The sequence below is a fragment of the Neoarius graeffei genome, chromosome 23, assembly GCF_027579695.1.
Source record: "Neoarius graeffei isolate fNeoGra1 chromosome 23, fNeoGra1.pri, whole genome shotgun sequence".
In the NCBI taxonomy this organism is placed as follows: domain Eukaryota; kingdom Metazoa; phylum Chordata; class Actinopteri; order Siluriformes; family Ariidae; genus Neoarius; species Neoarius graeffei.
The window spans coordinates 48,082,568-48,100,952 of NC_083591.1; the positions used below are offsets into that span (position 1 = coordinate 48,082,568).

At 46.5% G+C, this 18,385-nt stretch overlaps 1 protein-coding gene across 2 annotated transcripts in view; it reads left to right on the forward strand.

Moving 5' to 3' along the window:
* sbno2a (strawberry notch homolog 2a) overlaps positions 1-18,385 on the forward strand; it is a 128,981-nt gene that overhangs the window by 96,722 nt on the left and 13,874 nt on the right. For both annotated transcript variants that reach the window (XM_060906298.1, XM_060906299.1), the window contains 4 exons: positions 5,427-5,570; positions 5,910-6,004; positions 16,287-16,379; positions 16,483-16,614. In XM_060906298.1, coding sequence (XP_060762281.1) covers positions 5,427-5,570; positions 5,910-6,004; positions 16,287-16,379; positions 16,483-16,614 — 464 coding nt within the window. The remainder of the gene's footprint in view (positions 1-5,426; positions 5,571-5,909; positions 6,005-16,286; positions 16,380-16,482; positions 16,615-18,385) is intronic.

An 18,385-nucleotide genomic window follows, 5' to 3' on the forward strand; every position in this document is an offset into this window, starting at 1 on the left:
ACTCTTTAATTGTATAAATTTCAAATGGTTTGCAATTAATTGGGATCCACTGTTTTTATCATTTCGACCGCGCATCATACCCTCGTCCAGTTGAAAATGTCTTTCACGCACTTTTCTCCCCCATGAGAATTTTGAAAAGTTGGCAAGTATGGTATTACCATGATTTGAACAGTCGAGCAAAGGTTCGATACATGGTTTTGACCCATATTATTTCAAAAAGTCAAACTTTTCTGAAGATAAGATGCTTCTACTGACCATCGAGTACCCAGATATATCACGTTCTGTCTGGTTCGGCTGCCAAAGAATCGAGTCCGACCTTGGACAAAACGTAGGCCATTTTCTGAACGGGTGCCCAATCTGGATTGTTTATTTCTTTTCGTATAATTTTGCTGGCGCTCCGAGAAGCAAAATGGTAATACACGTGTTAAAATTATAACACAACAAGAGAGAACGCTCATTTTATAGCAAAATTCTAGCAACACAAAATAAAATTCTTCCATGATCTTATCGAGAAAGCTTTCGAATCTCACCGGAGATAAAATCATTACTGCAAACACGAGCTGTTTTGGTTTTAGCCCCTGTTAGATCAGCCCTGCCGATGTTGTTCAGCCGTGCTCGTCTCCTCTCCGTACTAAGCCTCAGAGTTTCCTCGCCCTCTTTCCGAATCACAGATGGAATTCTAAAAAATCAGAACGTGCCACGGTCACGAGTACTGCTGTGACCACAACCACATACAGCACAAAGATATGGCAGAGCTAAAAGAACGCTTAAATGAGAACTGAAGGCAAATTTTTTTTATTATCAAAATTCTATTCATCTCATTTTATTAAATATCGGAATGCATTTTTGAACGCTATTTTGTCTGTAGGGTTGTTTTACAATCAGGGTACGCAAGCTAAAAATCACGTTTAACACTTATTATCTTCAATATCAAAAGGCTTGACTGGATAAACTTGGTTGTTTATTGTAGCCCTGTGATAGCTCTATTAACCATGCAAAAAAAAAAAAATTGGTGATAACATTATTTTTGGTGAATGTATGGCAATATATGTCATATTTAGCAAAATTACTCGTGTCATTTAGAAAAAGTGCTTTTTTGACCACAGGTAGCTCCAAAACGGATGCACTTAAATCATTCTTTATACCATAAAACACATATTTGGTTCCATGTGCTTGGTGTGCTTGTGTCTGACCATTTCTGTTTTGTATTAAATTAAATCTTGCCAAAATGACTTAGTTCAAACTTGGACATATAGAAATAGAGCATGTTAAAAAAAAAAAACGAAAAAATAAACCCCGGAAAGCCCGCTCCTCTGCTTCAGCCAGACTTGAAGACCCGACGGTGCAGTGCTTGCAGACTGTCCGAAGTAATTGGACCTAACTTTATAGCTAGCAAATCAGCAGACGCCCCAACAATTATTATTTTCGTTAGGCCAGCGTGTAAGGTATGTTAGAACCGTGCCTTATAGCCTACGTTATATCACAATTTAAAGGACGTTCGAGGAGTTGGAGGCTGCGAGCGCAATGATGTTCCGACATGCGCTAAACTTTATTCCCTGAAAATCATACACCAGCGTTCAATGCCCCAAACAGTCAAAATGTCTAGAAGACTACGGTTAAATAATAATCATAGCCTACTAAGTTAAATTACGTCAAAACATCTGTTTCTGGCCTATGAAATGATGGAGGAAAATGAGAACGAACGCAAAGTAGATAGCAGCCAACTTCACGCGATCTTTTAGGTAACTTAACACTCGTGTTGGCCACAATATTTCTCTTAATAAAATCTTGAATTGTTTTTGAAGTCGTATTTAACACAAAGTAAGGTCAAATTATAATTTTAATTTTAATTTAAGCGGAGATCCAAACTTTTTTCTATATTGATGGCGAGCACAGAGGAGCATGTCATTCTGCTTTCGGTTTCGTCAGCATGGATGCGCTTTACATGAAAGAAGGCACTGATGTGTCTGCCATCGATAAAGGTGTAAAAAACAAGTGGAGGTGGGCTTGGCTGTACGAAATAGGTGAAAACGGAAAGCCGTTTAGTTCATGGTGCGAAAAACTAAACATTCCAGGCGCTTGCATTTGTGTGGTTTGCCACAAAAAAATAATATACGGAAGCAATGGAAAGAAAGTGCAATAAATTGAATATATTAATCCATTAGGGCGGCACGGTGGTGTAGTGGTTAGCGCTGTCGCCTCACAGCAAGAAGGTCCTGGGTTCGAGCCCCGGGGCCGGCGAGGGCCTTTCTGTGCGGAGTTTGCATGTTCTCCCCGTGTCCGCGTGGGTTTCCTCCGGGTGCTCCGGTTTCCCCCACAGTCCAAAGACATGCAGGTTAGGTTAACTGGTGGCTCTAAATTGAGCGTAGGTGTGAATGTGAGTGTGAATGGTTGTCTGTGTCTATGTGTCAGCCCTGTGATGACCTGGCGACTTGTCCAGGGTGTACCCCGCCTTTCGCCCGTAGTCAGCTGGGATAGGCTCCAGCTTGCCTGCGACCCTGTAGAACAGGATAAAGCAGCTAGAGATAATGAGATGAGATGAGATATTAATCCATTAATTAATTGATAATAAAGTTATCAGTTCTAAGTTAACCATTCTCAGAATTTCATCGAAATCCACCCATACCCCCCCCCCGTAGAATTTCATCGAAATCCACCCATAACCCCCCACCCCCCACCCCCCGTAAATTTTCAGTCAAATAATTTTTTTTTTTTTGCTTTAATCCATGTATGTGCCGTGTGAACACCCCTTTAGCCTGATGAGAATATATCTGGGTCAGTCCATGAAATGATGTTACTTTTCATTGGTCCGGGTTTACATAATCATTTCATCTTTAATTTCCATGATTTAAAGAAATATTTAGCAGATTATCCATAAATATTGTTTGAAGAAATAAAAAAATGAAGTTTTCTTTTGAAATAAAGAAATGTGAAACATTTTCTTCCCCTGTGACCGGACACGGATGACACGTTTTTTGTGACATGGAATATTTGCTGACTTTGAGCTTAAATAAACCTTCATTACTTTCTGAGAATTTCAATAAAATTAGTTTCATGGTACTTGCAATTTAGTTTTACACTCACATAATAAAGTTAAGAAGGTTCTATAAACTATTTAGCTTCGAATTCATCCACTAAAAATAGGTTGTGAACGTAACATTGTGGTGTCCTACCGTGTTACGTTAGAAACCAGGCTTATAAAAAATGATAAAACGAGTTGAAATCGTGATTGATGTTTTTAATATAAAGAAGAATATACTATAAAACGATGTAGGTAGAAAGAAGTTTAAACAAACGGCAATAAAAGAAATTATCGATGTTTTTTCTCACATCCTAACTTAGCGTCCACTCACTTCCTGGTTCGTTCACAACCTGCGAGACCTATTTACTCAATCTAGGTCAGCTGAACTGACGCGAGATAACTTCTCGCGGGATCTCACACACCACAACACGTGCTCTAGAGAAGTGCAGATATAAGTGTGACTGAGTAAAGTAATGAATTCAATAATCTCATTTACTCCATATAGGATGAAACTGTTTCCTGTTAATGACTGTCGTTATTGTTCAAATCTTAAAGAGATTTTATGAAGTTTGTGAAATACTGGTATTTCATATTTTCAGTGTTTATGATGTTGAACTAATATTTCTAATGAATTCTTATTCAGTGTTAATGTTTAAAGTAAGCAAATAAAAGCAAAAAATTGATTTTATCAATATTTTTCCTTTATTTTTAAAAGCTTGTTCGTGTCCTTGTTACATTAGCAACCGGGTAAATATTTATGGATTTTATCATACATTGTAGAGCAGGAGTTATCTTAACAACTATGTTATATTTTCTTATATGGTCAGTGCTTCATGGAAATAAAAGTTGTTTTCAGTTGTAAATTGTTTTAAGTGACTCCCTCTATCGCTACGTTCACACTGCAAGGCTTAATGCTCAATTTCGATTTTTTTGTGAAATCCGATTTTTTTGTGAGGTCGTTCACATTAACAAATATATGCGACTTGTATGTGATCCTCAGTATGAACGAAAAGCGACCTAAAAGTGTTCCGCATGCGCACTGCAGGATACGACGACGTCACACGCAGTGAGCATGGCCAGTGTTTACGGAAGTAAAACCACCCGGTTGCGGTATGACTCATCCAATCTAGCTTGAATAGCTGTATCCCCCCAAATGGAAATCAGCTCCCTAACCTCTGCGTCCTTCCATTGAGAAGATTCAGAACCTTCACAGCCCGAAGCGTCCCTCGCATTGATGTCATGCGCAGGGGCGCAGATACGTTTTTTGAACTGGGGGGGACAAAAAACTGGGGGGGGGACAAAGCTGCCAGCAAACCAACCCCAACCCCGATATACCTGTCAAACTTGTTGTTAGTAACCATAGCAACCAAGCTCGAGCTCGCAACCTGTGCAGTCTGCGCAGCTCAACCAACCGAATATCAGTCTTTGTTTTGTTTTATGTGAGTTGTTGCAACTATGTATACACTGCCGTGCACCTCAATAAACCGAATGGTAATTAGTCTTTTGATTTTTCCGTGAGGTTTGCCTTATGCAAAGAAAGACAGCATAGACGTTTTTTCCTCCCTATAAGTAGGGGGGACCGAACGAGGTGAATTTAAATATGACTCGTCCCACCCTCTATCTGCGCCCGTGATTATGCGCCATGTTGTTGTAACTTTTTTGAGAGACCCGCCGCCTACTTCAGCGCAGAATAGTGACGTTTGTGGCTTGTTGATGACGTGTAAGTCGGATGAATGCGACCTGGCGGTTCAGACTGAAGTCGCATATGAAAAGAGCGGATAGGAATCGGAATTAGCACCACATATCCAAACGGCCTGGGTCGGATTTGAAAAAATCGGATCTGTGTCGTTCATATTGTCAATAAAAGATCGGATACAGGTCACATATGGGCGAAAAGATCGGATTTGAGTCACTTCAGCCTGCAGTGTGAACGTAGCCTAAGTCACATTTTGGTAACCCCATTTCATGGACTGACCCATTTACAGATTACATTAAGGTCTAATCCACATTGTCAGACAGGTTTGAAAGTGCAGCTTTTCTTTACACGTCTTGTCTTCCCTTCTACATTACTCGTCTTTTTAAATCTGCTCTACGAGATGGTGGAATTTATCGTGACGATCGGCCGTGTCTCTCGGCGCATATCTAATGCGGGTCCTTCATTGCTTCCTCATTTAGAATGTAAAATGCTCTCTGGAAGGGAGCTCTATGGACGAGGGCATTAAACATTTAAAGCTGCCAGTGTCTGGGATTAAACCTTAATGAAGGTCCACATTGGAGTTCAGTTTCTCTTCGCTGCATTTGTATTTGCACAGAATGATGCTGTCAGAATTTATTTGAAGCGCTTGTCAGTCCGGCTTAATCATAACAGTCTCCTCCCGCCCCTCCCTTCTCCCCCGTGTCTTAGATTGCACCACCACTAAATTCCTGAATCGGATTCTGGGCCTGGAGGTGCACCAGCAGAACTTTCTCTTCCAGTACTTCATCGACAACTTTGAATACCTGATTGACAAGGACAAAAAGGAAGGCAAATATGACATGGGTATACTCGGTAAGCAGCTGATCCCAAACACACACAGGCTAGGTCTGTATGGTGCTTTAAATACCTTCATCCTGATTATATATTCTAAGCAACTTGTTTTACATCACACTCTCATGTATGCTTCATATAGTCTAAATCAAATGCATATTGATTGAATATGAATATGGCACAGCACGTTTTGACGTTTTCCGAGCTTATTGTGGGTTGAATCACATGCGTTCGTCTGGCAAAACCACTGAACTGTGTGATACAGCCAGAGCATATGTTACTGGTTTTGGGTAACACTGATTTAACACTGGTGTAAAGTGTGTGTGAGTCTTCTTGATCTTGTGTGTGTACGGTATTTAGATCTTGCTCCAGGTAATGATGAGATCCATGAAGAAAAAGAGGAAGTATTCCTGACTCCTGGGAACCCCCAAGAAGGCCAGGTCATCCTCTATAAGGTGCTCACATCCCATACGGTTTTTTTTTTTTTTGGTTTGGTTTGGGTTTTTTTATTCCTCTTTGCTGTCTAAAGGCAGCACTGGGGACTTTCTGTATTTAAAATGTTCGTCACTTTATGATGTCATGGCAAATTTTAAACCACCAGTGACATACTACAATATACAGTGCAGTCGTGTTGTGCAACGTATGTGTCTATTCATACTCCTTTATTACCGTCAACAAAAATACACTTATTGTGAACCCTTTCGAATTTTCTATATTTCTGCATGAATATGACCTAAAACATTATCAGATTTTCACACAAGTCCTAAAAGTAGATAAAGAGAACTCAGTTAAACAAATGAGACAAAAATATTATACTGGTCATTTATTTATTGAGGAAAATGATCCAATATTACATATCTGTGAGTGACAAAAGTATGTGAACCTCTCGGATTAGCAGTTAATTTGAAGGTGAAATTAGAGTCAGGTGTTTTCAATCAATGGGATGACAATCAGGTGTGAGTGGGCACCCTGTTTTATTTAAAGAACAGGGATCTATCAAAGTCTGATCTTCACAACACATGTTTGTGGAAGTGTATCATGACACGAACAAAGGAGATTTTTGAGGACCTCAGAAAAAGTGTTGTTGATGCTCATCAGGCTGGAAAAGGTTACAAAACCATCTCTAAAGAGTTTGGACTCCACCAATCCACAGTCAGACAGATTGTGTACAAATGGAGGAAATTCAAGACCATTGTTACCCTCCCTAGGAGTGGTCGACCAACAAAGATCACTCCAAGAGCAAGGCGTGTGACAGTCAGCAAAGGTCACAGAGGACCCCAGGGTAACTTCTAAGCAACTGAAGGCCTCTCTCACATTGGCTAATGTTAATGTTCATGAGTCCACCATCAGGAGAACACTGAACAACAATGGTGTGCATGGCAGGGTTGCAAGGAGAAAGTCAGTGCTCTCCAAAAAGAACATTGCTGCTCGTCTGCAGTTTGCTAAAGATCACGTGGACAAGCCAGAAGGCTATTGGAAAAATGTTTTGTGGACGGATGAGACCAAAATAGAACTTTTTGGTTTAAATGAGAAGCATTATGTGTGGAGAAAGGAAAACACTGCATTCCAGCATAAGAACCTTATCCCATCTGTGAAACATGGTGGTGGTAGTATCATGGTTTGGGCCTGTTTTGCTGCATCTGGGCCAGGACGGCTTGCCATCATTGACGGAACAATGAATTCTGAATTATACCAGCGAATTCTAAAGGAAAATGTCAGGACATCTGTCCATGAACTGAATCTCAAGAGAAGGTGGGTCATGCAGCAAGACAACGACCCTAAGCACACAAGTCGTTCTACCAAAGAATGGTTAAAGAAGAATAAAGTTAATGTTTTGGAATGGCCAAGTCAAAGTCCTGACCTTAATCCAATTGAAATGTTGTGGAAGGACCTGAAGCGAGCAGTTCATGTGAGGAAACCCACCAACATCCCAGAGTTGAAGCTGTTCTGTACAGAGGAATGGGCTAAAATTCCTCCAAGCCGGTGTGCAGGACTGATCAACAGTTACCGGAAACGTTTAGTTGCAGTTATTGCTGCACAAGGGGGTCACACCAGATACTGAAAGCAAAGGTTCACATACTTTTGCCACTCACAGATATGTAATATTGGATCATTTTCATTCAATAAATAAATGACCAAGTATAATATTTTTGGCTCATTTGTTTAACTGGGTTCTCTTTATCTACTTTTAGGACTTGTGTGAAAATCTGATGATGTTTTAGGTCATATTTATGCAGAAATATAGAACATTATAACGGGTTCACAAACTTTCAAGCACCACTGTATATCCCCCCGCATTATATGCTGGGGGGATAAAAAGCAAATGTGCATTGGTTTTCCTTTCCATTCAGCATGTGAATTACATTTTATTATTATTATTTTTTAAAGATACTATATTAATCCCTGAGAGAAAATTAGGCTTTGTGTTTAGCCCATTCAAAGTAGCAAATGTGTGTGCACTCTCTCTCACACAAGTGTATAGCCACACTACTGTTGGAGGTTAGGGCACTTCAGCTGTAGAAAGTGCTGTTCGTTCACTCACTCCCCACCCACCGACCCACGTTTTTGTGCCGGTCCATGGAATCTAACCGGCAACCTTTTGGTCTTAAGCCTACTGCTCTAACCTTTAGGCCTTTCCTGACCCCTTTAGTTTAGCTCGCAACATTTGAGCTGACAGGATATGCACGAGTGCCCATTGTGCCACATTTTCAGTACAGGCAGCATGGAGTCTCTCATCTCATTATCTGTAGCCGCTTTATCCTGTTCTACAGGGTCGCAGGCAAGCTGGAACCTATCCCAGCTGACTACGGGTGAAAGGCGGGGTACACCCTGGACAAGTCGCCAGGTCATCACAGGGCTGACACATAGACACAGACAACCATTCACACTCACATTCACACCTACGGTCAATTTAGAGTCACCAGTTAACCTAACCTGCATGTCTTTGGACTGTGGGGGAAACCGGAGCACCCGGAGGAAACCCACGCGGACACGGGGAGAACATGCAAACTCCACACAGAAAGGCCCTCGTCGGCCACGGGGCTCGAACCCGGACCTTCTTGCTGTGAGGCGACAGCGCTAACCACTACACCACCGAGCCGCCCACCCATGGAGTCACTCATTTTTATTAAAGATCAGACACAAAAATAGCTCAAGAGTCTGTCGAACTAAAATGACTAAAAGTGAAACTAAAACATATGAACAAACATCTGTGAAAATACTAGAACTTAGAACCTTCTAGTATGGTTTCTAATTTGGATTTCACATCAAAGCTGAACTATTTAAAAAAAAAAAAACTCTACAATGCTAACTACTTAATGTTTGGACACACCTTCTCGTCCATTCAATGTTTTTCAATTGGGGTTTGGCCCATAGGATGACCCACCACCCCAGGAGCGAAAAGTATTTTTGTAATTTTGTACTATATTATAATAATGAATCAAATTCCAGTCGTGGTGTCGCTCCAGACCAGTTTTGGGCGTCGGTTCCCTCCAGGCCTTGGTGCGCTGTGGGTGATGCCTGTGCTCGTAGCTATGGACTGCAGTGAGCTCTCGTTGCTCATTTTAACATCGTGGTTGTCCAGCGCTCTGTGCAGCGGTGCTTTAGTGCTTGGCGTGATGTTCCGAGCGATGTTGCTCGGTGGCGTCGTGGCGGCTGTGCAGGCGGTTTGGGACATACCAGCGCTCTGCGTGGTGGTGCGTCTGTGCTCGCTTTGTGGATCCATGGCATGGTGTTCCGAGGGATGTTGCCCGGCGGCATCGCAGCAGCTGTACTGGCGGTGTGGGACTTGTTTTCATGCACCTTTTGGTGGGACTGTGGCTGCTACACCATTGGAATGACATCCTGACCTCTGTTTTTTTTTTTTCCTCCTATAATTGTAAAGCGACCTTGGGTTTTGAGAAAGGCGCTGTATAAATTGAACTTATTATTATGAAATGAAGTTTTGCAGTGAGCAAAATAAGTGTTAAGCAAATGTTTTAAGTTCTAAATGAAAACTACTTGGGGAAAGTTTCATTTCAAATACAACCCCGATTCCAAAAAAGTTGGGACAAAGTACAAATTGTAAATAAAAACGGAATGCAATGATGTGGAAGTTTCAAAATTCCATATTTTATTCAGAATAGAACATAGATGACATATCAAATGTTTAAACTGAGAAAATGTATCATTTAAAGAGAAAAATTAGGTGATTTTAAATTTCATGACAACAACACATCTCAAAAAAGTTGGGACAAGGCCATGTTTCCCACTGTGAGACATCCCCTTTTCTCTTTACAACAGTCTGTAAACATCTGGGGACTGAGGAGACAAGTTGCTCAAGTTTAGGGATAGGAATGTGTAGAGTGAATCGCGTGTGGGTGGAGCACAGAGGACGGCAGGACAGAGATCAGGTTTGTTAACCGGCTTTATTGCCACACTTTTCAGAGTTGCAACGCTGTTTTCACTAGCGCGAGAGACACACACACACACACACACACAGCGTCTCGTCCGGTTCTCTCTCTGCTCTCGCTCTCCCTCCTTAAATAGGGCGGTTTACTGGGGAGAACACACAAAACACAGGTTAATGACACTCAGGTGAAGCGATTCTGCCACTTACCTTCCCCAACTCCGCCCTCCTGTCACAGACCGGTGCTTGACCACGCCCCCGCTGCCACATACCCCCACCGCCCGACTCAGGCCGGGCGCCCGTCCGGCCCGCAGCCGACTCCCCCCCCCCTTGACGGGAGAGGAAGTCCGCCACGACCATCTGCGCCCCCGGCCTGTGGACCACCTTGAAGTTGAAAGGTTGGAGCGCCAGATACCAACGGGTGATCCGCGCGTTGGCATCCTTCATGCGGTGGAGCCACTGGAGGGGCGCGTGGTCCGAACAGAGGGTGAAAGAGCGCCCCAGCAGGTAGTAACGGAGGGCGAGGACCGCCCACTTGATCGCCAGGCACTCCTTCTCGATAGTGCTGTAGCGCCCCTCACGCACTGACAGCTTCCGGCTGATGTACAACACTGGGCGGTCCTCTCCCCCCACCTGCTGGGACAAAACGGCCCCCAGTCCTCTGTCCGACGCATCCGTCTGCAACAAAAAGGGGAGAGAGAAGTCAGGGGAGTGCAAAAGTGGCCCCCCACACAGTGCAGCCTTTACCTCAGAGAAAGCCCGCTGGCACTGCTCCGTCCACTGGACCGGGTCTGGCGCCCCCTTTTTAGTGAGGTCAGTCAGCGGGCTGGTGACGTCCGAATAATTAGGTATGAACCTACGATAATAGCCAGCCAGCCCCAGGAACTGTCTCACCCCCTTTTTGGTCTTGGGTCTCGGGCAGGCCGCAATCGCTGCTGTCTTATTAATTTGGGGACGCACCTGCCCGTTACCCAAGTGGAAGCCCAGATACCGTACTTCCACCCGCCCAATCGCACACTTCTTCGGGTTGGCAGTGAGCCCCGCCCGCCTCAGCGACCTAAGGACGGCCCTCAGGTGTTGCAGGTGCCGCTGCCAGTCATTACTATAAATGATTATGTCGTCTAAATAAGCGGCCGCATAGGTGGCGTGGGGCCAGAGGATCCGGTCCATCAGCCGCTGAAACGTAGCGGGCGCCCCAAACAGCCCAAACGGAAGTGTGACGAACTGGTGTAAGCCGAACGGTGTGGAAAAGGCCGTTTTTTCCCGGGATAATGGAGTCAAGGGGATCTGCCAATATCCCTTCGTCAAATCCAGTGTCGAGTAAAAGCGAGCCGTGCCTAGTCGATCAAGCAGCTCATCAATACGAGGCATTGGGTACGCGTCGAATTTAGACACCGCATTGACTTTTCTATAGTCCACGCAGAACCGGACCGAGCCGTCGGCCTTGGGAACCAAGACCACCGGGCTGCTCCAGTCACTGTGGGACTCCTCGACGATGCCCATTTCGAGCATGGCCTGAAGTTCTTCCCGAACCACCTTTTTTTTGTGTTCGGGTAATCTATAAGGTCGGCTACGCACTACCACCCCCGGGGGCGTCTCTATGTGGTGTTCTATGAGGTTGGTGCGTCCGGGCCGGGGCGAGAACACATCCGAAAACTCGGCCTGCAACTGGGCGACCTCCGTGAGTTGGGTCGGGGAGAGGTGGTCTCCACAGGGGACCGGAGAGGTGCGAGATGCCAATGACCCTTTTTGGATCTCCGGCCCCAGCTCCGCCTTCTCCGGAACTACCGACACCAACGCCACAGGGACCTCCTCATTCCAGAGCTTCAGCAGATTGAGGTGGTAGATCTGTAGCGCCCCCTCCCTGTCCGTTCGCCTAACCTCATAGTCGACATCCCCGACTCGCCGTGTGACCTCGAAGGGCCCTTGCCACTTGGCGATTAATTTGGAGCTCGACGTGGGCAACAGGACGAGTACCTTATCTCCCGGAGTGAACTCTCTAAGGCGCGTGCCCTTGTTGTACAGGCGGGTTTGCCGTTCCTGGGCCTGCCGCAAATTCTCCTGAGTTAAGTGGGTGAGCGTGTGGAGTTTTGCGCGCAGATCCATAACGTATTGAATTTCATTTTTGCTCTGCGAAGGTCCCTCCTCCCAATTTTCCCGCAGTACATCTAAGATGCCGCGCGGCTTACGCCCATACAGTAATTCAAATGGGGAGAACCCCGTGGAGGCTTGGGGGACCTCTCGCACTGCAAACAACAAGGGTTCGAGCCACTTATCCCAGTTACGTGCGTCCTCACTTACGAATTTTTTGATAATATTCTTGAGGGTGCGGTTGAACCGTTCGACTAAACCGTCCGTTTGTGGGTGATACACGCTGGTGCGGATCGGCTTAATACCCAGTAGCCCATACAGTTCGGCCAGTGTTCGTGACATAAACGAGGTGCCTTGATCAGTCAGAATCTCTTTCGGGATTCCGACCCGGGAGATGACGTGGAAGAGAGCCTCTGCAATACTACGTGCGGAGATATTGCGAAGAGGCACCGCTTCCGGGTATCGCGTTGCATAGTCCACCAGAACCAATATAAAGCGGTACCCTCGTGTTGACCGATCTAATGGCCCGACGAGATCCATCCCAATTCGTTCAAACGGGGTCTCGATTAATGGTAGGGGGCGCAAGGGCGCTTTTGGAATGGCCGCTGGGTTTACTAACTGACATTCGCGGCACGCCGTACACCACTTACGGACGTCGCCGCGAATCCCCGGCCAATAGAATCGGGCCATTATCCGGGCGAGTGTTTTATCCTGCCCGAGGTGTCCCGCCATGGGGTTAAAGTGAGCCGCCTGGAATACCAATTCCCGACGGCTCTTTGGAATTAACAACTGGGTGACACGCTCCTTTGTCTGAGTGTCCTGCGTCACTCGGTATAACCTATCTTTTAAAATGGAAAAATAGGGGAAGGTCGGGGTGGCATTCGGCTGGAGCGTTTGACCATCGATTACTCTCACTTGGTCAAACGCGTGTCGCAGAGTTTCGTCTCGCGATTGTTCCAGTGGGAAATCCGCAAGGGATTCCCCAATAGAAAGAGGAGGAGCCGGGGGCCCCTCACTCTGTCGCGGAGATGACGTAGACGGCCCTGCGACCGCAGCTCCAGCCAAAACGACACCGGGACCCCCCCCGGCTAACCGGCAGGACCCACTCTTTACTAGGTGTGCCATCAACCCCCGGAATCCCGGCCAATCAGTCCCCAAGATTAAAGAGTGGGTAAGGCGAGGATTAACCGCCGCCTTCACTATAGATTTGTCCCCTCTGAAATGTATGTGGACCGACACCAACGGGTAGCAGTGAACATCCCCGTGCACACACAACACCTTCACCCCTTGTGCTCCCCCCAATGCCTCGTCTTGCACCAGGCTTTGGCGGATCGAGGTCTGGTTGCACCCCGAATCCACCAACGCCTGATAGGTCGCCCCTTGTACACTTACCGGTATACGATATGCTCCGGCCTGATCGAGGGCAGCCTCTGGCGCGTCGGGGATCCGCACCACCGCCCCCACCTCCATCGCGGCACACTGTTGCTGCAGGTGGCCCGGTTCCCCGCAGCGCCAGCAAACCGGCCCGGGCCTCCCCTCTGCAGCTGTGGACTGGGGGTCACTCACCTGAGGGGGGGGGAGAGACAGACATAGAAGGGAGAAACGGGAGGGCACCACGGGTGCGGCGGGCCGGCTGGGGTGGGGCCGGCCCCCGCCTCCGTGGTGGGGGAATGGGGCGAGGACAGGACACGGGAGGAGGGGGAAGAGAGAGAGAAGAGGAGAGAGAAGAAGACATCCGTTGTCCTGCCGCCGGGACAGCCGCCAGATGATCCTCCGCCAGTCCTACGGCCTGATCCAGCGACGCCGGGCGGTGGCACTGGACCCACTCCGCGGTTCCGGCGGGTAGGCGGGCGATGAACTGCTCCAGCGCCACCTGGTCGATGATCCCCTCGGCGTCGCGATCTTCGGCCCTCAGCCACCGCCAGCAGGCGTCCCGGAGCTGCTGGCCGAACGCAAACGGGCTGCCGACTTCCTCCATTCGCAGCGCGCGGAAGCGCTGGCGCTGCTGCTCCGGCGTGCGCCCCACGCGCTGGAGGACAGCCCGGCGAAGGTCGGCGTAGGCCAGCCGGTGGTCGGCGGGGAGCTGTAGTGCGGCTAACTGCGCCTCTCCCGTCAGGAGGGGGAGGAGGCGCGCCGCGCGCTGTTCCATCGGCCACCCCGAGGCTTCGGCGACCTGTTCGAATAATGCGATGAACGCCTCGGGGTCGTCCTGCGGGCCCATCTTAGTCAAGGTGATGGGAGATGGGCCCGCGGCCGGGGCGCTGGTGGACCCCGCCGACGCGAGGAGGCGCCGGAACGCCTCGCGGTCTTCCTGTTGAGCCAGTACCAGGGCTTCGAAGCGGCGCTCCTGCTCCTTCCGGAGTGTGACGAGCGCCTGGTGCTGGCTCTGCTGGGCCGTGGCGAGGGCGTGGACCAAGTCCGCGAACGGGGAGGATTCCATGGGGCTGCAGGACAGGTGCTCCACGTTCCCGGGTTTCGGCACCACTGTAGAGTGAATCGCATGTGGGTGGAGCACAGAGGACAGCAGGACAGAGATCAGGTTTGTTAACCGGCTTTATTGCCACACTTTTCAGAGTTGCAACGCTGTTTTCACTAGCGCGAGAGACACACACACACACACACACAGCGTCTCGTCCGGTTCTCTCTCTGCTCTCGCTCTCCCTCCTTAAATAGGGCGGTTTACTGGGGAGAACACACAAAACACAGGTTAATGACACTCAGGTGAAGCGATTCTGCCACTTACCTTCCCCAACTCCGCCCTCCTGTCACAGACCGGTGCTTGACCACGCCCCCGCTGCCACAGAATGTTAACCCATTCTTGTCTAATGTAGGATTCTAGTTGCTCAACTGTCTTAGGTCTTTTTTGTCGTATCTTCCGTTTTATGATGCGCCAAATGTTTTCTATGGGTGAAAGATCTGGACTGCAGGCTGGCCAGTTCAGTACCCGGACCCTTCTTCTACGCAGCCATGATGCTGTAATTGATGCAGTATGTGGTTTGGCATTGTCATGTTGGAAAATGCAAGGTCTTCCCTGAAAGAGACGTCGTCTGGATGGGAGCATATGTTGCTCTAGAACCTGGATATACCTTTCAGCATTGATGGTGTCTTTCCAGATGTGTAAGCTGTCCATACCACACGCACTAATGCAACCCCATACCATCAGAGATGCAGGCTTCTGAACTGAGCGCCGATAACAACTTGGGTCGTCCTTCTCCTCTTTAGTCCGAATGGCACGGCGTCCCTGATTTCCATAAAGAACTTCACATTTTGATTCGTCTGACCACAGAACAGTTTTCCACTTTGCCACAGTCCATTTTAAATGAGCCTTGGCCCAGAGAAGACGTCTGCGCTTCTGGATCATGTTTAGATACGGCTTCTTCTTTGAACTATAGAGTTTTAGCTGGCAACGGCGGATGGCACGGTGAATTGTGCTCACAGATAATGTTCTCTGGAAATATTCCTGAGCCCATTTTGTGATTTCCAATACAGAAGCATGCCTGTATGTGATGCAGTGCCGTCTAAGGGCCCGAAGATCACGGGCACCCAGTATGGTTTTCCGGCCTTGACCCTTACGCACAGAGATTCTTCCAGATTCTCTGAATCTTTTGATGATATTATGCACTGTAGATGATGATATGTTCAAACTCTTTGCAATTTTACACTGTCGAACTCCTTTCTGATATTGCTCCACTATTTGTCGGCGCAGAATTAGGGGGATTGGTGATCCTCTTCCCATCTTTACTTCTGAGAGCCGCTGCCACTCCAAGATGCTCTTTTTATACCCAGGCATGTTAATGACCTATTGCCAATTGACCTAATGAGTTGCAATTTGGTCCTCCAGCTGTTCCTTTTTTGTACCTTTAACTTTTCCAGCCTCTTAATGCCCCTGTCCCAACTTTTTTGAGATGTGTTGCTGTTATGAAATTTCAAATGAGCCAATATTTGGCATGAAATTTCAAAATGTCTCACTTTCAACATTTGATATGTTGTCTATGTTCTATTGTGAATACAATATCAGTATTTGAGATTTGTAAATTATTGCATTCCGTTTTTATTCACAATTTGTACTTTGTCCCAACTTTTTTCGAATCGGGGTTGTCATTAAAAGTACAATAAAATATGATTCAGAAATAAATTTAGACTTTTCAACCATACGCCATCAGAGTTTTTACGACTGAAAATTATGCATTGAATTGAGTGGGTGTAGCTTTTTGACTGTGTGTATAGAGACTGACATGCTTTTGTCATGCTGTTGTTAGATCAGCGTGGATCGAGGGATGCCATGGGCCGAGGCCTGCAGCAAAGCAGAGACACTGACTGGGGAATATGAGGGCTTCTATCTTTCCCACAAGGTATTTAGAACTATAACAGTAATCATTGCTCTTTTATACTGATTATGCTTTGTTTGTACCTGCTGGTGGCAGTTGTTATAATGGTCATTTTGTCTGTCTCCAGCTGCGAGGGAGCCAACCGTGTGTGTTGCTGGCAGAGCAAGGCCGAGGTCATAACCTCGTTGTCTATAAGCCGAACATCGGCAGGCAGGCCCACCCTGAGAACCTGGACAATCTGCTGCAGCGGTACCGCAAGGTCAGGAGTGAGCCAGAGGCGCACTTTTATTCACTTCCTGATTCAGTCATTCCTTTCCTCAAAGGCATCATAATGCTAAATACTCATAACAGTTGGACGGAGGGTTAAAACCGATACCCTTGCACTTTAATACGTTCGTGTTATGAAGCAAATGTGTGATACTTTATGAGCATTATCAGGACACGTGTCCATATAATGTTTTCCTGTGGTAGAAAGGTGCTGGGGAGCGCTTTAGTCAAAAAAAAAAATTTTCCCCTCTGACAACAGTATCCTGACATTTTATCACCGCTCTAACCATCGTTGTATGATAGACCAGCAGGGTGACGAGTCCCGTCTATAGGGGTGTTCACACGGCACATATTTGCATCGATGCTGCACCGATGTATTTTGTTGCGATATATCTTACACCGGTGTAAATTTTGTGGAGCGTTCACACGTCACAAACCTGCTTACTAGAGAGAAGCGTGTTAGCACCGGTGCAGCCCCACTTGCGTTCACACAGCAGTAATAATGCGGAAATGAAATATGCGCATGCATGAAAATGTACTTCCTTTTCCCGCCTTGTTTGTGATTGATATATCGAAAAACCATGGTTTATACTTCTCCAGACAAACTTTCTACGTTATGGTCTATCAGACACCGTAAAAGGGTAAAAGAGAGAAAGGAAAGGTTGTGCAAGTACAAGAGAGCACAAAAACAACGCATTCTACAATTCATTCGGCAACAAATCGATGACTTCGTGTCGTTCATGGCCATGTGGACGGTTGTCATGGCATCACCAAGCGCCGGGAAAACAACGTGGATGAAGACACGTATGCAATGCCCGTATGTAATCAACTCTCCTCACGCGTAGCGAGTCTACCCCTGTAGCGTTCAGACATCCCATTTTATATCGGTGCTGCCCCGCAAACTAGCATTTACTCCGGAGTAAATTTCTTAAACCACCTCCCGAGCAGGGTTAGATTTGCACCGGTGTAAGCAGCTTTCAGGGGCTACACTGGTATAACTTTGTACCGTGTGAACGCTCTACCGGGGCAGCCCCGGTGCTACACCGGAGTAAAAGTTGCCGTGTGAACACCCCTTATATGATCGGTTTCCTGAAAAGGAACGACAGGACAGACTGAAAATAGCACTCAAAGCGGCTGCACAGTAAAGGTGTGGGGCGCTCTGAATAAAGACATTGGGTGCAGTGCTTCTTAGGGCTGGGTATCGATTCAAATTTCAAGAATCGATTCGATTCCGATTCTGAAGCTTCAGAATCGATTATCATGACTCTATACGATTTGATCCGATCCGATCTGATCTGATCTCGATTCGATTCGATCCGATCCAATATCGATTCAGGTTAGTGTTATTAGAACCATTTTTGACTGTGTAGTTAAGCAACATATTAATACTTGTATTATATTGACATTCAACAGCAAATTAATCAAGTATTGGTAGTTAATGATGGCTGTAAGACTGGTGAAAACGATAATGATCAAAACCCGTCACAGAAAGGCGAATCAAGACAGCAAAACAGAGGACGCCAGAGGTCTCTATACCTGCAACAATAGTGTCCAAATGGGACACTAACCTGGTGCATTATTAAGATTAAGAATTTACCCAAAAGCTGTTGCAGTTGCACACAAATGCATTTTTATTTTATAATGTGAAAAAAGAGATTCTTAGCCAGTGTAAGACTACGTTCAGACTGCACCCTGAAACTACCCATATCCGATTTTTTTGCCCATATGCGACCTGTATCCGATTTGTTATTGACAATCTGAAC